Source organism: Macrobrachium rosenbergii, chromosome 56 (assembly GCF_040412425.1).
Source record: "Macrobrachium rosenbergii isolate ZJJX-2024 chromosome 56, ASM4041242v1, whole genome shotgun sequence".
Taxonomy (NCBI): domain Eukaryota; kingdom Metazoa; phylum Arthropoda; class Malacostraca; order Decapoda; family Palaemonidae; genus Macrobrachium; species Macrobrachium rosenbergii.
Window position 1 is genome coordinate 10,431,802 of NC_089796.1, and position 21,723 is coordinate 10,453,524.

The following is a 21,723-nucleotide window of genomic DNA, read 5'->3' on the forward strand; positions in this document are numbered from 1 at the left end:
AACAATCTCCGAGATGCTTCAAATCGTCTTGAAGCCTTCAAAGAGAGCAAGTGTCATATTTGAAAAGCTGGGTAAGACGATAAAGAAGCTAAAACTGAACTTCCTGAAGAACGCTGCATCATAACACTGGAAATGGAAATTCAGAAGAGGAAGAGAAAACAAGGATGGATGGATGGAGTCCAAAAGCTGCCTATGTAAGCCCTCTAAAGACATGGGTGAGGCCCAAAAACCCCAAAGGCTCGCCAGTCTCTTAAGGATAACCTAGAAGGGAAGGGTCCGACACAGAGGCTGCTTCCTCGGAGGAAGGCAGGCATCCTGCCAGACTGGGGAAGCGGGCCTGGAGAGGACCCAAGAACTTCAAGGGTGAGGCCCAAAAACCCCAAAGGCTCGCCAGTCTCTTGAGGGTGGGCCTTGAAGGGAAGGGTCTGACACAGAGGCCTGCTTCTCCGGAGGCGGCAGGCATCCTGCAGGTTGTGAAGCGGGCCTGGAGGACCCAAGAACTTCAAGGGTGAGGCCCAAAAACCCCAAAGGCTCGCCGGCCCTTGAGGGGCAGCCTTGAAGGAAGGGCATCCGAGGCACAGAGGCTGCTTCCTCGGAGGAAGGCAGCATCCTGCCAGGCTGTAAGCGGCCTGAGGGGCCCAAGAACTTAAGGATGAGGCCCAGAAACCCCAAAGGCTCGCCAGTCTCTTGAGGGCAGCCTTGAAGGGGGGGGTCCGACAGGCTGCTTCTCGGAGGAAGTCAGGTATCCTGCCAGGCTGGGGAAGCAGGCCTGGAGAGGACCCAAGAGCTTCAAGGATGAGGCCCGTGCCCTAAAGGCTCGCCAGCCTTTGAGGGTGCAGCCTTGAAGGGAAGGGTCCTCAGACACAGAGGCTGCTTCTCGAGCAAGGCGCAGGCATCCTGCCAGGTTGGGGCGGGCTGGAGAGGGGCCCAAGAACTTCAAGGATGAGGCCCAAAACCCCAAAAAGGCTCGCCAGTCTCTTGAGGGTAGCCTGAAGGGAAGGGTCCGACACAGAGGCTGCTTCCTCGGAGGAAGGCAGGTATCCTGTGGCTGGGGAAGGGGGCCTAGAGAGGACCCAAGAGCTTCAAGGATGAGGCCCAAAGCCCCAAAGGCTGCCAGTCTCTTGAGGGTAGCCTTGAAGGAAGGGTCCGACAGAGCTGCTTTCCTGGAGGAAGGCATCTTGCCAGGCTGGGGAAGCGGGCCTGGAGAGGGCCCAAGAACTTCAAGGATGAGGCCCAAAACCCAAAAAGACTGCCAGTCTCTCTTGAGGGCAGCCTTGAAGGGAAGGTCCGACACAGAGGTTGCTTCTCTCGGAGGAAGGTAGGTATCATGCCAGGCTGGGGCAGGCCTGAGAGGACCAAAGAAATTCAAGGATGCGGGCCCAAAAGCCCCAAAGGTCGCTAGCTCTTTGAGGGCAGCCTTGAAGGAAGGGTCCGACAGAGGCTGCTTCCTCGAAGGCAGGGTCCTCCAGGCTGAGAAGTGGGCCTGGAGAGGGCCCAAGAACTTCAAGGATGAGGCCTAAAAACTCCAAAGGCTCGCCAGTCTCTTGAGGGCAGCCTTGAAGGGAAGGGTCCGACACAGAGGCTGCCTGGAGAGGACCCAAGAACTTCAAGGATGAGGCCCAAAAACCCCAAAGGCTCGCCAGTCTCTTTAGGTCAGCCTTGAAGGGAAGGGTTCGACACAGAGACTGCTTCCTCGGAGGAAGGCAGGTATCCTGCCAGGCTGGGGAAGCGGTCCTGGAGAGGCCCAAAGAACTTCAAGGATGAGGCCCAAAAACCCCAAAGGCTCGCTAGTCTTGGAGGCAGCCTTGAAGGGAAGGGTCCGACACAGCGGATGCTTCCTCGGAGGAAGGCAGGTATCATGCCAGGCTGGGGAAGTGGGCCTGGAGAGGGCCCAAGCACTTCAAGGATGAGGCCCAGAAACCCCAAAGGCTCACCAGTCTCTTGAGGGCAGCCTAGAAGGAAGGGTCTGACACAGAGGTTGCTTTCTGAGGAAGGCAGGTATCCGTTGCTGTAAAGCAGGCCTGGAGACCCAAGAACTTCAAGGATGAGCCTAAAGCCCCAAAGGCTCGCAGTCTCTTTGAGGGCAGCCTTGAAGGAAGGTCCGACACAGAGGCTGCTTTCTCGGAGGAAGGCAGGTATCCTACCAGGCTGGGGAAGCGGGCCTGGAGAGGCCCTAAGAACTTCAATGATGAGGCCCAAAAACCCCAAAGGCTCGCCAGTCTCTTGAGGGTAGCCTTGAAGGGAAGGGTCCGACACAGAGGCTGCTTTCTCGGAGGAAGGCAGGCATCCTGCCAGGCTGGGGAAGCGGGCCTGGAGAGGGCCCAAGAACTTCAAGGATGGGGTCCAAAAGGCCCCCATGGCTCGCCAGTCTCTTGAGGGCAGCCTTGAAGGGAAGGGTCCGACCCAGAGGCTACTTCCTTGGAGGAAGGCTGGTATCCTGCCAGGCTGGGGAACTGGGCCTGGAGAGGGTCCAAGGCCTTCAAAGATGAGCCCCAAAAGCCCCCAAGGGTCGCCAGTCTCTTGAGGGCTACCTTGAAGGGAAGGGTCCGACACAGAGGCTGCTTCCTTGAAGCTTACCTGGAGAGTGCCTAAGAACTTCAAGGATGAGGCCCAAAAGCCCCAAAGGCTCGCTAGTCTTTTGAGGGCAGCCTTGAAGGGAATACTTCTGTTTATAATGGGATACAACTTATCGTCGCGGTAATAATAATAATAATAATAATAATAATAATAATAATAATAATAATAATAAAAGATACATTACACTGACAAATCCGAAACCTCCATTCCTTTCAAATCTGTTCAACCGACTTGAAGTTATTTTGTCAACGCCGAGCTAGTGAAAGGACTGAATTCATAATTTTTTTCGGGAATTTTGTTTCAAAATGTGTTTTTTACGATTTCAAATATCTTTGTTTAAAATTCAGACACAAACACAGACGCTACTATCATTATTATTTTTATAATATTACTTTTAATAATAATAATAATAATAATAATAAACAATAATTATTACTATTATTTTTATAATAATAATAATAATAATAATAATAATAATAATAATAACAACAACACACCACATGAACAAGTCGCAAACCTTCCAACTCTCTTACCTGCCGTTTCTTGACGGCGCCCTGGAACCCTCTTTGGAATGGCCGCTGGAACGGCTGGGAATATCGAGGGTGGAACCCCCTCCTCCACGAGGGGCCACAGGAGTCTCATGGATAATAGATACGTCTAAATCGGTGGGTTTGAACCTGTAATAATCGGCGGTTCTGCGGTACTGGAATGAAGAGGAAATACATCAGGTGGGATGAGGGCAAATGGAATGAAGAAGAAATACATGAGAAGTGATGAGGGCAAATGGAATGAAGAAGAAATACATGAGTGAGTGAAGATGACAAATGGAATGAAGAAGTACATAAAGACTGATGAAGACAAATGGAATGAAGTACATAAAGTGATGAGGACAAATGGAATGAAGAAATACATCAAGATTGATGAAGAGAAATGGAATGAAGAAATACATAAATATTGATGAGGACAAATGGAATGAAGAAACGCATCAAGATTGTTGAAGACAAATGGAATGAAGAAATGCATAAATATTGATGAAGAAAAATGGAATGAAGAAGTACATAAAGCGATGAGGACAAATGGAATGAAGAAATATATCAAGATTGATGAAGACAAATGGAATGAAGAAATGCATATATAGTGATGAAGATAAATGGAATGAAGAAATACAGTGACAAAAAAAAAATGGAATGACGAAGAAATACTGAAGAGTGATGACAGCAAATTGAAAAGTTTATAAAACATGAACTGGAATGTTTCTCCACAAGACCTTGAGAGAGAGAGAGAGAGAGAGAGAGAGAGAGAGAGAGAGAGAGAGAGAGAGAGAGAATATAATACCAATACTAATGATTTTATCCACTAGCTACAGAGAAAGAGAAGTATTCATAGAAAATCTGAATATTTCTGCATACCCCATCAGACGAGAAAGGGAGGGGGGAGAGGGGGCGTTTAAAACCTACCTGATCGTTGTGGTTCTTGTCGGCGCCACTTCGCAGCAACATGTCGTACACTTCGCCGCCGTCCTTGGCGATTCCTGCGTAGAAGAGGGGCGTCCTGCCTTTGTTGTCCTGCGCGAAGAGAGTCGAGTGGTTCTTCTGCACGATCCACTCGGACACGTCCTTCAGACCTAGGGCTGCTGACTGTTGGGAATGGAAAGGAACAGTGAGAAGGATTGATACTGTGAAAAAGGAACAGTGAGAAGGATTGATACCGTGAAAAAGGAACAGTGAGAAGGATTGATACTATGACAAAGGAACACTGAGAAGGATTGATACCGTGAAAAGGAACATTTAGAAGGATTGATACTGTGACAAAGGAACAGTGAGAACTATTGATACTGTGAAAAAGGAGCAGTGAGATAGATTGATACTGTGAAAAAGGAGCAGTGAGATCGATTGATACTGTGAAAAAGGAACAGTGAGAAGGATTGATACTGTGAAAAAGGAACAGTGAGAAGGATTGATACTGTGAAAAAGGAACAGTGAGAAGGATTAATAATGTGAAAAAGGAACAGTGAGAAGGATTGATACTGTGAAAAAGGAACAGTGAGAATGACTGATACTGTGAAAAAGGAACAGTGAGAAGGATTGATACTGTGAAAAAGGATGGATACTGTAAGAAATGATGGAGATTGTCAGAAAGGAAAAATACCGTCAGAAGGGAGGGTATTTTGAGAGAGGTGGGGTTCTGTGAGTGGGGAGGATACTAAGATAGGTGGGATACTGTGAGAAAGGAGGATACTGCGAGAAAAGATGATACTGTCAGATAGGTGAAATACTGTGAGAAAGGAGGATATTGCGAGACAGGTGGGATACTGTGAGAAAGGAGGATACTGTGACAGGTGAGATACTGTGAGACAGGTGGGATACTGTGAGAAAGGTGGGATACAGATAAGAAGGATACTGGGAGAAGACTATATTAAGGGAAGGCTACTGAGAGGAAGGAAAAAATAATGCAATTACATGTGTCCTGCTGCCCTTAGAGAAAAATATAATTCAAAGTATCTGATAAAAAAAAGGGAGCCATTATTCAACGATTATAAGGCTTTGGAAAATCAAAGAAATCTGCAAAGCTTCGAATACTGAACATTTAAAAAAATTCCAGGTATAAGAAAGATTCGCAGCATATAAGAAAGTCATTTACTAAGAAGAGAAGAAAATTGAGTACTTGAACATAAATTCCTCTTTTATGACACTAGTCAGAAGAATTTCCAAATATCAGAAACAAGCGAAAATGGAAGAAGCTTTGAAGAGAAGGAATTGTCCTATGGAAGGAATCTACACAAATTAAGATAAAAAAGTTAAGTATACCTTGGTTTAACCACACCACTGAACTGATTAACAGCTCTCCTAGGGCTGGCCCGAAGGATTAGACTTATTTTACGTGGCTAAGAACTAATTGGTTACCTAGCAACGGGACCTACAGCTTATTGTGGAATCCGAACCACATTATACCGAGAAATGAATTTCTATCACCAGAAATAAATTCCTCTAATTCTTCGTTGGCTGGCCGGAGACTCGAACTTGGGCCTAGCAGAGTGCTAGCCGATAACTGTACCGACTCATCCAACGAGGAACTACAAATTAAGATAATATCCTTCAGGATGCATTCGGGGAGGAAAACCAAGCTGTCCTCCAGACACACAAACAGGCGAACTAACATAAAAAAAGAAGACACTAAAGAAAGGTGTACTAATCAGTGAAAGATGTAGTCTTAATTAAAGTAGTCTTAGTGAAAGATGTAGTCTTAATTAAAGTAGTCTTAGTGAAAGATGTAGTCTTAATTAAAGTAGTCTTAGTGAAAGATGTAGTCTTAATTAAAGTAGTCTTAGTGAAAGATGTAGTCTTAATTAAAGTAGTCTTAGTGAAAGATGTAGTCTTAATTAAAGTAGTCTTAAGAAGCAGCCTATCAAATCCTGACCTTGTGAAGAGGAGTGAGTCCATTCTGGTCCTTGGCAATGAGGATGTCTGTAGGATCAGCTTTGGCGTCCAGCGTTTCGAGGTCGCCGTTGATGGCTGCCTGATGCACCTCCTTTATTTTTGTCTGTTCGGGAAAAAATATCAAAATCAATAAAATAAATACAATAAATGAAAACCACACAACAACGTCTCTTTTGTCTAGATTTGATTTCCTTTATACAGCGCTCTTGCAAATACATAATTTTAAGATTTTAATCGCCAATTTCTGTCATGGAATACAGAACTTTGGCCAAGGGCCAAGCGCTGGGACCTATGAGGTCATTCAGCGCCGAAACAGAAATCGGCAGTAAGAAGGTTTGAAAGGTGTTAGCAGGTGGAAAACCTCCCAGTTGCATAATGATGAACATGCTTTAGAATGGAAATGTCACCCGTTGAAAATCACTCTTATAATGGAGGTAATATTTGTATTCATGAAGTGCACCTCACGTGGCGCACCGTAGGCATTACTTAAGGGTCTTTGCAGCGTCCATTCGGCCCCTAGCAGCAACCTTCGGCCCCTAGCTGCAACCCCTTTCATTGGGTTGCTGCTAGGGGCCGAAGGGACGCTACAAAGACCCTTAAGTAATGCCTACAGTGCGCCACGTGAGGTGCACTTCACGAATAAAAATGTCTCCATTATAAGAGTGATTTTCAACGGGTGACATCTGCATTCTTAAATATGTTCAATTCTCCATGAGTGACTCATCCATTACTCAATAAACGAAATTCTCCATTCCAAAACTACGGACACCCTCCACTGGCATTATCATACATTTAAATCTACTGAAGTGATTTCTCTATTTTCGAACAGTGTTGAAATACTCGATTTTCGTCGCCATCCAAAGACCTCAAATCTAAAATAAACTCAATTCTCCGAGGGCGTCTTCTTTATTCTCCAGTTCACTAAAAGCCTCACTTCTTATAACTTTCTGTATTTCCCAATACCTTCTTTTACTTCTTTCTAATGAACACCATATTCTTTGGAAGCTTGAATTTCAAGTCAATGACCACTTTGGGCTTGTTCCATACGAATAGTATTATTTTTATTCAGAAGATGCGACCTATTCATATGCAACAAGCCTACAAGGGTCACTGACTTGAAATTCGAGCTTCCAATGAATATGGTGTTCATTAGGAAGACGTAAAAGAAGGTATTGGGAAATACAAAAGGAAGAGATCCCACTTATTAAAAAACAACAAAAATAATAAAATAATATAGAAATGTATTAAAATGCAAGGAGAATAGTATTAGGGTAGTAATGCATTGCATCTTCGCTTGAACTTCAGAATTTCCAATTGTACAGCCTCTCTAGGAGGCTGTTCATCTTCTGAATAATAATAATAATAATAATAATAATAATAATAATAATAATAATAATAATAATAATAATAATAATAATAATAATTACTATTATTATTATTGCATTAAAGTCGAGAATCTCACACGACAAAATACATTCCACAAGATCGCTCTTCCATTCTCACCATCATGCGGGGGACGAGATTCAGGAACTGCCGGACTTTGGCGTTGTTGCTGGTCTCCCCGAGAAGCCTGTGACCTTGACCCTCCCACACGATCTTCTCCAGCTGGGTCAGGTCTTTGTCGTGGATCCAGATGCGAATGTTGGCACCTGTGATGGTCATTCCTGGAAGCAACAGAGGGGCCGAGTTAACGTAAGGCTTTCAAGAAAGAAAGGCCAAGTGAAAAGCATAAGTTTAATGCCTTTTATAACTGGCAATAATTATGGGCTGCCATAAGGTCACTACAGTCTGTCTAATCACAACCACATATATAATGCGAGTCGAAAAAAATTATCATCACCATAACCATAATAATACCTTTACGAATAAAAAAAGAGGGGCAAGAGTTTTACATCATGCAAAGATCTCACACACAGTAATATACATAAGTTCTTTCTCTTACTGCTGTTCACTCAGTGAAAGAATATTTCAGTAAAGGAATGTTTCAGATACACAACAAACGGAATAAAAGTATTAACCACCTGTACCTAGCTAAACCTTAACCTTGAGCCAGTTTGCTAACACTAATGCTTTCCCGATATAATTGCTCACTACAGTAAAGCTGTTTATCTAGAAGGTAAGTCTTTATTCCAGGAAATTTATATTTCAACAATACTTCGCAATAAAAATATAACTCTTAATGCAGTTAAAACTGTCCGCTAAATTCCGCTTCACCAATACTGCCCCCTGTGAGTACTGTACAAACTTGACGCCATTAAAACTGTGCGATGACAACACTGGCTAGATTCTGTCTACACTGACAGACGTCGCGTGGACAATCCAGTGAATTTTTCTGTAACAAGTAGAAAATGCACTTCGGCGCAATCGAGTTTTCTGTACAACGTATAATGCTGTGTGAAACTCTCAGCCACGGCTCATGAAACTCTCAGCCCGGTCTCTGTTGTTGGCACGTATAGCAGTGCCAAACACACGATCATGGTTAACTTTAACCTTAAATAAAATCAAAACTACTGAGAATAGAGGGCTGCAATTGGTATGTTTGATGATTGGAGGATGGATGATCAACACAGCAATTTGCAGCCCTCTAGCCTCAGTAGTTTTTAAGATCTGAGGGCGGACAAAAAAATGCGGACGGACAGACAAGTAACCATCTCAATAGTTTTCTTTTACAGAAAAATAAAAATAATACAAAACAACTGATGGTAAAAGCTTGTCAATATCTTGACTGGGTTTCACAATTATCCAAACACTTCCTGATTGGACAGGTATAATCATATGATACGATATAAAGATTCAATTTCATCATAATTTTCATAAGTTTCTAGCTGCCTTCATGAGATTCTCTCTCTCTCTCTCTCTCTCTCTCTCTGTATGAGAGTATTCAGGGCAAACTGTTCGCTGTCTCAATCTTATAGTATTCAGGATACAGTGAGTGCGCGCGCGCGCGCATGCTATGTACAAAGGATATATATATATATATATATATACATATATATACATTAAATATATATACAGTATATATATATATATTTGAGAGAGTTGAGAGAGAGAGAGAGAGAGAGAGAGAGAGAGAGAGAGAGAGAGAGAGCTGGATGTCCTAGAATTAAAAACTTGGACGGTCTGTTGCACAGTTGTGCTTAGACAAGAGTTGCTTTTATTCTTTACAAACAGTGTATTTGTTTGCTTGTTTATTTATGTGATTGCAAGACGTTGCAAAACTGGGCTGCATTATTTTCTTGATTTATGTGACTCTTTTCCTCGTTATCAGGCCACAGTGACCTCGTAAATTCTCTTTTCCCTGAAACAGAAATTTCTTTATTCATATCTCTTGGGATTAGAACCTCGCAGTGAAGAGTCTGTTTATTCAAAAAATATTAGAAAATTCAGAAGTTTGGTGGTCACTGACGTCAGTGATCTCTCTCTCTCTCTCTCTCTCTCTCTCATATATATACAAATAATTATATATATAAGTACCTATATATAGTTATCCCGAGCATTTTCCGAGAGATAAAGTGATGTCCTGAAAACTATGACTGAAAAGAGAGAGAGAGAGAGAGAGAGAGAGAGAGAGAATTGCCCTGAATATGTTTACAGACAAAAGAAATTTACCCTGAATACCTAGAGAGAGAGAGAGAGAGAGAGAGAGAGAGAGAGAGAGAGAGAGAGAAAGAGAGAGAGAGAGAGAGAGAGACTCACGAATCATGCCACTCAAAAAATGAGCACAATTAACCCCATTCTTCGCAGAAACCTACTTTAGAGCAAACACACGCACACACACACTCACTCACTCACACACACTCAGAAAAAGGGGTAACCCAATACCACCGTCTATAAAGGCTAGGCCAAGGTCGCCCTGGCATCGACTTCGGACGCATCTCCCCTAAACGTTCATCGACGTTTTCGGACACACTGTTATTATGGCGTTTCGTGTTCGATACCCGATAACGCGCTGTTCCAGTCTCCGCCAAGCAAGGATTTTCTTCAGACCTCGCCGTCGCAAGTATGTGTGTGCTCGCGTACGTGAGTGTTTGTGTAATGACCAGACTTTTTAATAATTACAGAAAGATGAGCGAACGAGTTTAATTCTATGATACACGTATATAATGTATATATATATACATACATATTTTATATGTATACATGCACACATATATTTATATATATATATGTATATATATATATATATATATATATATATATATATATATATATATATATATATATATATATATATATATATATATATATATATATATATATATAAAAATATATATTTTACACATACATATATATAAATATATACATGCATACACACATGCATACATACATAATTATATACGAGCTTGCTGGCGCGCGTAGCGCGCACGCTGGAACCCGGCGCTGCTGTCTTCCCTACCTTCAGGATCCCCTACCTACACCGCCCCCACCCGGGGTGGACAAACAGGTTTTCAGGAGGAGGGTGGATGTCTCCCCTACCCTCCCGTTCCCCTACCTACTCCGCCACCACCCGGAGCAGACAAACCAGTCTGCAGGCGGAGGGTGGATATCCCCCCCATATCCTCCCATTCCCCTACCTACCTCGCCCCAACCAGGTCCGAGCAAACCGGTTTGCAGGGGGCGGGTGGCTGTGTCATGTCTCCCCCACCGTCAACCGGGGGAGGACAAACAAGATCCACTTGGATATTATCATTATATATATATATATATATATATATATATATATATATATATATATATATATTATATAGTTAATCATATTTACATAACACATATACACCATTTCCTGTTAATAATAAAATTTTCATCATGTATTTTGGAATGAGATTCCAGGCCCCATACCTTTATCTACACTGGCTGCAACCCACCATAGTCGAATAAATTTCAGGCGCAAGATTCAAACCCCGGTTAAGCGTGCCTAAGTTAAACTAGAACTCTCACGCGGGCGACATCAATGTTTTATTATAGTACGGTGATCGTATTACACACACACACACGGTGTATATATATATATATATATATATATATATATATATATATATATATATATATATATATATATATATATATATGTATATATATAATATATAAATATTATATATATATATATATATATATATATATATATATATATGTATACATTCATACATACATATGTGAGAGAGAATTGAATTGAATATAGAATTTAGGCGAAAGGCCAAGCACTGGGACGTATGAGGTCATTCAGCGCTGAGACGGAAATTGACAGCAAAAGGTTTGAGAGGTGTAACAGGAGGATAACGTCAGTTGCACTATGAATCAATTGTTAGGAGAGGGTGGAAAGTAAGATGGAAGAAAGAGAATACGAAAAAGAGGTGATAAAAAGGGACGAAAGGGGTTGCAGCTACAGATATATATATATATATATATATATATATATATATATATATATATATATATATATATATATAGAGAGAGAGAGAGAGAGAGAGAGAGAGAGAGAGAGAGAGAGAGAGAGAGCGCATGGTTATAGGTAACTTTCCATCTGTCATAATAATTCCTGCATTCCTTTTCTCATAACGAAGAACTGTTTAACAATTTTGCCAGAAAAACGTAACGAAGCATAAAAATATAATGAAGAATAATTAATAAAAAAAAAATGAAAATTATGGTACCGACCAATCTTGTAATTATTCAATTAACACTACAATGCCGTAAAACTAAGAACTCTTTGATCCACTTAAGGAAAAAAGAAAAAATTATATAAATGCAAAATTGATCACATACCTCAGTCTCTTCCCCTGACGTGATAATCCATGCCAGGGGAGAAATTCCCCCAAAGTCCCTAGGGCATGATCAACTTTCCCCTGCTTTCCCCCTAAAAGACACATCAGTCTGCTAAGGGGAAGGGGGTAATTATCACTACCGCAGTCTCAGGCTCACTAACTTAAGGAAAGGGTAATAAGGAACATTAACTGTACCGATTTTATAATAAACACTTATAGCGCAAAAGAACCCGGGTTCGATTTCCGAGGGAGTCTTAACTCTGCAAGCCAGTTCGGTTAGATTTCCCTAGTGCGGCAGTGTATTAGGCACCTGGTATTTAGACGACTGTGGTGATAGATAATCAGGACAGAGAAGAGCGTGAGGATAAAAAAATTTTCCCAAGAGACTTTATACATACACACATAAATATACACACGTTATATATATCTATGTATGTATATGTGTGAGTGTGTGTGTGTATGTAGGTCTGGAAACTGGAGAGGGGGAGGGGGGAATTGAAACCCCGCCCCCCACATGCCAATCACGTTGCGTTACTTGTCACAGGTCAAACCAATAACGTAATTTGCCAGAATAAGCCAAGAGCATTTCTGTAACAAATCAGGCATAGAATTAATTCGTCACGAATTCGGCCCACGGCACAGGGTACTGTATGAACTGGTTTCTCTCTCACGACGGACATTGCTTACCATAGTTAAAGTAATCCCCAGCTCATTGCCCGAATTAATCCAACTCTCTCTCTCTCTCTCTCTCTCTATTGTGTAATCGTCCAAAATAAGCCTATATTTAACCCAAACTAGGTCTGTAACGTAAGCCAATGACAAATGCATAGTACTCCTTAATTAGACATTACACAACATTACGAAAGCCAAGGTCTGGTCCAAGGACACACTTATTATCATTATTATACACTGTTTCAGAATAATGAATATACATAATTATGAAACACTCCTGAAGTGTATTTTTTAGTAAGATTCTTCATTTGACGATGTAATTTTAAGGTGCTATTCATTTTATGTATTCTTTATGATTCATAATGCGCATACGTTATGGAAAACCTCTAAAAATTTACCCATAAAACACTTACAAATCCTGCGTTTAGATAAGTCTGTATCCTAAATTTGTATGCACGTTATAATGAAACAATAATTTTATGATGTTGCCTTGAAATGTGTATATAATCCTACAGTTTTCATATATTTACTCTTTTAGTTATCATGTGTTACGTGTAATAATAATAATTGTTGACATATCACATGTAGTGTAATGTAAGATCTCAAAAGAGTTAGTGATTTAGATAACTTAACAGCAAAATTTAGAATTAATAATATCTTTCCTGATAATAGCGTATTAGCGGGAGAGAGAGATTCGAGTTTTAGACCAGATGTGCCATCTGTCACCAGTCAAGATAAAGCGCTGACAGGTCGGGAATAACAATCACTGCTCCGTTCTGGAAACTAACTCGGGTTTCTCGTTTTGTTTTTAAAGCATGCCAGTCAGAATTAGCTAGCTGCAGTCTGTTTGATCATGTTAAGATTTCTGTAAAAGCTTTGTTGCGCAAGAAAAGGGATCACTGTTGCCTTTAAGTACTCTGTCGTAATTTTTATTGTTATGAGAGTTCAGGTATCTGGCTGAAGTGAGGTAAATTTTTGAATTCTGTGATTAGTTGTGTAATAACCAGGTACTTGGAACACATCGTGACAATAAATAACAAAGGTAATAAGTGTCTGGTTTAATATCCATAATACGTCCATTCTTTACCCATCAACTTATGTAGTTCTTCGTTGGCCGAGTGGGTTCCGTTCTCAGCTGGTACTCTGCTGGATGCGAGTTCGAATCTCCGACCGGCCAGTGAAGAATAAGAGGAATTTATTTCTGGTGATAGAAATTCATTTCTCGCTATATTGTGGTTCGGATTCCACAATAAGCTGTAGGTCCCGTTGCTAGGTAACCAATTGGTTCTTAGCCACGTAAAGTAAATCTAATCCTTCCGGCCAGCCCTAGGAGAGCTGTTATTCAGCTCAGTGGTCTGGTTAAACTTAACTTTTTTCATCAACTTATGTTGATGTAACCGAACATAAAAAATAAACCAGTGTGTCTTCATGAAAAACTGACTTCCCGGGTCATTACTTTTTGCGTGACAGGTCACAAACAGGTCATGCATTTTCTCTTACATTCAGCAATCCAGCGCAGTAATGACTCTGTAGGTGTGACACTGCCTGTGTAATTAACAATAATTATTCAATATCTTCTCTGAACATTCCTCCCCACTTTCATTTGTAGCCTAACTAGTTCAGTAACTTACATTGATCTGCTCTCTCCCTTCCTTGCTAAGCTAATTATCACACCAACCAGTGATTAAACTAAAAAAAAAAAAAAAAAGGGGTATTTGTGGATAACAATATTCAAGTTTTTCAAAACTATATCGCCGGAAATTTGATTATTTAACCGTGCTACTTTAAAACAATGCTTACTTTGAGAAGCTGGTTATTAAACTAACTGAACTTATATATATATTATATTATTATATATATATATATATATATATATATATATATATATATATATATATATATATATATATATATATATATATATATATATATATATATAAAAATCAGTTACCCGAAAAGTACAATTTTACTTTTTAATATCTCAGTTCAATAATCAGTTACCTAGCACATTATTTTTCTCATCGACCAGACAATTATCGGGTTAAAAACGAACACATTAAAAAAATTGAAGTTTCTTCAATAAAGGATACATTTTTTCCATTCGTGCGGCTTAGTAATCAGAACAAATAAAAAAATAAATAAATAAAATCTGAAAAATAAAAAAAAATAGCCTCCTTTAAAGTAATCCTGTCTCACTCTTTTGAAAGAATGTCCCCCAATTCTACTGGGGAAAAAATCACTTATCCTAAAACACTACCCAAAGGTTCGAGAATAGCAGACTGTCTGATATTTTATTTAAAAAAAATTAAAAAGTAAAAAAAAAAAAAAATGTGCCTCCTTTAAAGTAGTCCTGCCCCACTCTTTAGAAAGAATCCCCTTCAATTCAACTGGGGAAAAAAATCACTTATTCGAAAACACTAACAAATCGGTTAAAGAATAGCATACTGTCTGGTATTCTATTATGAAAAAATCAGAAAAAGTAAAAAAAAAAAAAAAAAAAAAAAAAAAAAAAAAAAAAAGTGCCACCTCTAAAGTAACCCTGTCCCACTCTTTAGAAAGTATGACGAAAGAATAATTATTCTAAAACACTAGAATAGGCAGCCCTTACCTTCTCGTTTCGGGGGTGTCCTGATTTTGTGCCCAGGGGATTTTCTTTTGGGGGGCGTCATCCTCTTGCCCTTGGACCCGCCGCTGCCCTTCTTGTTGTTCTTCTTGGAGATGTTCAGCTCTCGAGGATTAGACATGTAATCTGCGGCCGTCTTGCCGTTGTGGTCCTCGAGCTGCAGGTAAAATGGATTAAAAAGCTTATTCATAATTAGGAAAGTTACAGTTACTGGGAAGAGAATATAGAGTTTGGGACAAAGGCCAAGTGCTGGCACCTATGAGGTCATTCAGCGCTGGAAAACAAATTGAGAGTAGGCAGGTTTGTATGGTGTAACAGGAGGAAAACCTCGCAGTTGCACTTTGGAATAATTGTTAGGAGAGAGTGGATAGCAAGATGGAAGAAAGATAATATGAATGGAGGTACGGTAAAAGGAATGAAAGGGGTTGCAGCTAGGGGCCGAAGGGACGCTGCAAAGAACCTTTAGTAATGCCTACAGTGCACCCCGTGCGGTGCACTGACGGCACTAACCCCCTATAGAGATTTACAGTTATTAATAATATTACTGTCACTGCACCCTCCACTGTAGTATAAGTTATGTTAGATTAGGTTACACTGAGTCACGCTAGGTTAGGATCAATTATGAGTTAGTCAAAACGACGAAATTCCCTTTAAAAAAAAATAACAAAAATATTTTCAAATTTCCGAAAGGTGTAAAGAGGCAATTTATCAATCATCATTATTATTATGATCACATTTATTAGTATAATGAAATGAAGGCTGATAATGAAATTCGAAAATAAAACTTTTCCTCACAAAATCTAATGCATTCACCACATTAGTATTGGATAAAAAAAAATTGTAAAAAGAGTGCTTGCAAAAACCCATGACAGGTGATGAATACATACGTGTGGAAAGTAAACACACTGCAATGCCCGTATGGCTTCAATCCATGTCATTTTTTAAGATGATTACTAAAGTCTTCCACATCTAACTTCAACTGAAATCTGTATAACTGAGTAAAGTGTCTGTACTTTTTATTTGTAACTGGGACGTGACAATGATAACTAATACCCCAAACTTTGAGCAAAACAAGTCCAAAAAAAATACCAAGACCTCAAAACTAGTTCATTGATTCTAACCTTAATCGTCAGCTATGCTCGTGCAGTAGGATTCATGTTCGGATAAAATCCAATAATTTCGTCATTTAAAATATGTGGGTTGACTTCCGGCAACATTGAAAATTATCACGCTTACAGGGAAATATAATGACATTATCTGAACGCGCAAGATTAATTTCACGTATCTTGACTTATGTCCAGTTTTACTTAATCTAACATAATTATATTAGGGTTATCAAAATTAATCTTACCTGAGTTCCGCCAAAAGACATCTAATTTGACCCAGCTTTCTTTCATCAACCTAATTTTTACCAAAACATGTACATTTAATCAACATACATTATTCTCAAGCTATCTAATATTACCCAACATGTCTTAAATATATTAAGGACATGCAAATGAACCCGACCTAACTTGATGAAGATGTTTTATTGTCAGTAGTTTTAATCTTAGTTAGGAGCTACGAAGGGTTAATATGAGACCAACACTTAAAGTAGGCCAAGACTGTCACTTCGGACAGCCTCTAAAAAGACCTACGATGATCTCACTTGAATGAAATCACTCAAATCCACAAAATAAAATATTCTTTAAAAATTTGGCTGAGTTTAACTCAAAACTATGTTCTCATCTAGAGAAGCTGCCTAAATGATCAAACTCAAAGTTGTTATATTGGAGAAAAAGGCTCCATCTCTCGAATATTTCCTTGGTGTTTCTATTGCAAAAAAGCAACATAACTGAACTTCATTTAATTCTGGTATGACCTCTTACCGAAATAAACAAACACCAGGAGGCCGCGCAAAAATAAAAATAAAAAATAGCAAAACACAAAATGAAGGAAAAACCAGTACATATCACAAGTAGCAAAACATAAAATACAGAAAAAACTCCTACAAATCATAAGGAAGTAACAAAACATAAAAAAAAGGAAAAACCACTACATATAAGGAAGTAGCAAAACATAAAATTAAGGAAAAACCACTACATATCATAAGGAAGTAGCAAAACATAAAATAGTGGAAAATCTATTACTAATCATATGGAAGCAACAAAACATAAAATAAAGGAAAAACCACAACATATCATAATGTTGCAAAACATATAATAAAGGAAAAACTCCTACTAATCATAAGGAAGTAGCAAAACATAAAATAAAGGGAAAAACTCCTACTATCATAAGAAAGTAGCAAAACATAAAATAAAGGAAAAACCACCATAAATCATAAGGAAGTAGCAAAACATAAAATAAAGAAAACCCCCCTACTAATCATACGGAAGTAGCAAAACATAAAGGAAAAACTCCTACTAATTATAAGGAAGTAGCAAAACATAAAATAAAGGAAAAACCACTAACTATAAGGAAGTAGCAAAACATAAAATTAAGGAAAAACCGCTACATATCATAAGGAAGTAGCAAAACATAAAACAAAGGAAAAACCACCATAAATCATAAGGAATTAGAAAAACATAAAGGAAAAACTACTTCCAATCACAAGGAAGTAGTAAAACATAAAATAAAGGAAAAACCACTACATATCATAAGGAAGTAGCAAAACATAAAGGAAAAACTACTTCCAATCATAAGGAAGTAGCAAAACATAAAATAAAGGAAAAACCACTACATATCATAAGGAAGTAGCAGAACATAAAATAAAGGAAAAACCACTACATATCATAAGGAAGTAGCAAAACATAAAGGAAAAACTACTTCCAATCATAAGGAAGTAGCAAAACATAAAGGGAAACTACTTCCAATCACAAAGAAGTAGCAAAATATAAAATATAGGAAAAACCACTACATGTCATAAGGAAGTAGCGAAACATAAAACAAAGGAAAAACCACCATAAATCATAAGGAAGTAGCAAAACATAAAGGGAAAACTACTTCCAATCATAAGAAAGTAGCAAAACATAAAGTAAAGAAAAAACCACTACATATAGCAAGGAAGTAGCAAAACATAAAATAAAGGAAAAACCACTACATAACATAAGGAAGTAGCAAAACATAAAATAAAGGAAAAACCACCATAAATAATAAGGAAGTAGCAAAACATAAAATAAAGGAAAAACCACCATAAATAATAAGGAAGTAGCAAAACATAAAATAAAGGAAAAACCACCATAAATCATAAGGAAGCAGCAAAACATAAAGGAAAAACTACTAATCATAAGGAAGTAGCAAAACATAAAATAAAGGAAAAACTCCTACTACTCATAAGAAAGTAGCAAAACATAAAATAAAAGAAAAACTCCTACTAATCATAAGGAAGCAGCAAAACATAAAACAAAGAAAATCTACTACTGACCAGTAGGAGTCTTTCCTTTGTAAATTCTTACCTGCGGATCTGCGACAGCATCGGATAAGACGGAGTACATGTCATCAGGAAAATTGCTGGCAGCGCAATAATGCAAGGCTGTTCTTCCTTCCTGCAACGGAAAATTCATTTGCGTTTAGTGATAGAAAATATCTACCTGTATTGAGGAATTGCCATTAAACCGGATAACCCGTCTTTGTCAGTCCCAGTCAGCTACGATGTCGTACAACCCAAAGGAGGCCTTACGCATGTACACATACATACATGTATGTATGTATGTATGTATGTATAAATAAAGACAAAATCCAAGAAGGAAAACGAAACAATGAGTGCAGACGCCTTTCACGAAAGTCGTCCTTTACTTAGCAGTCTGCTAAGTAAGGACGACAGTCGAAAGGCCTCGCAGCACTCCACTGTTTCTCTTTCCTTCGTGGATTTGATTTTGTCTTTATTTATATATTCATCACGTTCCATAGTTTCGTGATTCAGTTATACATATATGTATATATATAATTATATATATATATATATATATATATATATATATATATATATATATATTATATAGTATAGAGTATATATATATATATATAAATTGTATATATTATATATATATAATATATATATAATTAATAATTATAAACAGGGATACATACACGAACAGAATCACACGTTCGGAAGCAGGTAATAAAGAGTAAAATTTATATACCCACACGAACAAGGAACATACGTAGCGCAACCGTGATCAATACCGTCCATTTCATTCAAATCATCCATAATGGAACTGGCCGCTCTCCACCACATATGAAGCATTATAAATAAACACTGGAGAAAAAATTACGCAGTTTATACATTTTTATACAAGCAACTGCAAAAAATAAATACCGAAATAAATAAAAAAAGCATCTAAATGTGTATTAGAATAGAATAGAATATAGAATTTTGGCCAAAGGCCAAGCGATGGCACCAATGAGGTCATTCAGCGCTGGAAAGGAAATTGAGAGTGGGTAGGTTTGAAAGGTGTAACAGGAGGAAAACCTCGCAGTTGCACTATGAAACAGTTGTTAGGAGAGGGTGCAAAGCAAGATGGAAGAAAGAAAATATGAACGGATGTACAGTAAAAGAAATGAAAGGTGTTGTGCCTAGGTGTCGAAGGGACGCTGCAAAAACCTTAAGTAATGCCTACGGTGCACCGCATGAGGTGCACTCTCGGCACTACCCCCACTACGGGGTCTAAATGCGTAGTGGTCTGAGAGAGAGAGAGAGAGAGAGAGAGAGAGAGAGAGAGAGAGAGAGAGAGAGAGAGAGAGAGAATAAACTATTCAGTCAATCATTCTTGAGAAACTAAACTGAACGCAAAACGTGACAGCAAAATATTCCATAAGTAATCGTAAACTGTATTTTCATCATTTATCGGGATAACATTATACGATCTACTATAGGGTTAAAATTATCATGACGTTCCAAGTCCCTACAAAAGAGCTAATCAAAATGGCAACTAACCATACCAGTTTGATGCAAGCGGCAAGGTTTCAAAAGCACCTAAAAATAACAGCGATTGGTTATGATAGCACGATACCTGCTGCAACAAACCACATCAATCTGGTACGAGAGGTAACGAAAGTGTCGTACAGCCTGGAAGCCAATAAGCGGGGAGTGAGTGGTGAGGATTAGTAATTAATCAAACGCTCCATTTCCGAACGTCGTTAGTCACGCTCTAATCCGCTCCACTGAACGCTCCTTTGTGCGCGCATTTTACCTTTGATTGAATGGAACGTTAATCTTTGACACCCACGTCCGCACTGACGCGCGCAAGGTCACGTAACTTAGCACGAATGAAAAAAAAATAAAAATAAATAAAAATAAAAAATAAAAAATTATACACTTCAGTAATAATTGCAATAAAATCAATAATAATTCAAACAATAATAATAACAACAACGATAATTCGAACAAAATAATAATAACGATGATCATTCAAACATCAAAATAAAAATGATAATTCGAACATAATAATAATAATAATAATAATAATAATAATAATAATAATAATAATAATAATAATAATTCGAACATTAGTAACGTATTATAAACTTATCACAAATATCTTTCTCAACTGAATATTCACTCTGTTGGTTAAGCATTTCTGCAGTAATAATAACCTTCGCTTGACAGCTCGATAAAAACATCAGTAAGCCCCAGCAAACGTCCAGCGAATAATAATAATAATAATAATAATAATAATAATAATAATAATAATAATAATAATAATAATAATAATAATAACAGGAAGGAAAAAGGATCTAATATGAACATTGGCCAAATTTTGATCAACATTAACGTCATAAGAAAATTTGAGAAGACTCAATATAACATTAATTTGCACGAGGCAGCAATCCTTTTTAACAAATAATAATAATAATAATAATAATAATAATAATAATAATAATAATAATAATAATAATAATATATGTATGGTCTTCATTACCATATAAAGCCTAAATTTTCCATTAATAATTCTTTGGTTAAAAGTTGGCTTTAGACGTATAATAATAATAATAATAATAATAATAATAATAATAATAATAATAATAATAATAATGGCAGTAATTAATTTCCTTCAGTGGTCGGCGGCTAAATAACCCCTACTTTAGCCTCTTGCAACCTGAAGCCCTCACCGACCTAATAAATCATTTCCGACAACTTCCATGACTCCTAATTAATTACCCTGACATTAACAATATTTAGAGATTTGTTTTCCCACCCCTAATGACCTGCAGCCATAAAAGGGGGGTAAAATGCCTCATAAATAAAAAGGAATATTAACTGAACCACGAAATACACAAATTAAATAGCTAAAAAAAAAAACAATTAAAAAATGTGCCGAAGTTTCTTCGGCGCAATCGAGTTTTCTGTACAGCGTATAATGCTGTATGAAACTCTCAGCTACGGTCCACGAAACTCTCAACCGCGGCCCATCAAACTTTCAGCCACACTCCAGTGGTGGCCTGTGGTGTTGCACCGCTAGACCATGGCTAACTTTAACCTTAAGTAAAATAAAAACTACTGAGGCTAGAGGGTTGCAATTTGATAAGTTTGATGACTGGAGGGTGGATGATCAACATACCAATTTGCAGCCCTCTAGCCCCAGAAGTTTTCAAGATCTAAGGGCGGAGAGAAAAAGTGCGGATGGACAGACAAATAGCCATCTCAATAGTTTCCTTTTACAGAAAACTAAAA

The 21,723-nt window shown here is 38.4% G+C and overlaps 1 protein-coding gene across 4 annotated transcripts in view; it reads right to left on the reverse strand.

The window, feature by feature from the left end:
• The window catches only part of LOC136836372 (uncharacterized), a 204,194-nt gene that overhangs the window by 80,366 nt on the left and 102,105 nt on the right, over positions 1-21,723 (reverse strand). For all 4 annotated transcript variants that reach the window (XM_067100564.1, XM_067100563.1, XM_067100565.1 and 1 more), the window contains exons 6-11: positions 18,506-18,595; positions 15,057-15,228; positions 7,518-7,678; positions 5,995-6,117; positions 4,035-4,214; positions 3,111-3,280 (exon numbers count right to left, since the gene is read on the reverse strand). In XM_067100564.1, the coding sequence (XP_066956665.1) occupies positions 3,111-3,280; positions 4,035-4,214; positions 5,995-6,117; positions 7,518-7,678; positions 15,057-15,228; positions 18,506-18,595 (896 nt within the window). The remainder of the gene's footprint in view (positions 1-3,110; positions 3,281-4,034; positions 4,215-5,994; positions 6,118-7,517; positions 7,679-15,056; positions 15,229-18,505; positions 18,596-21,723) is intronic.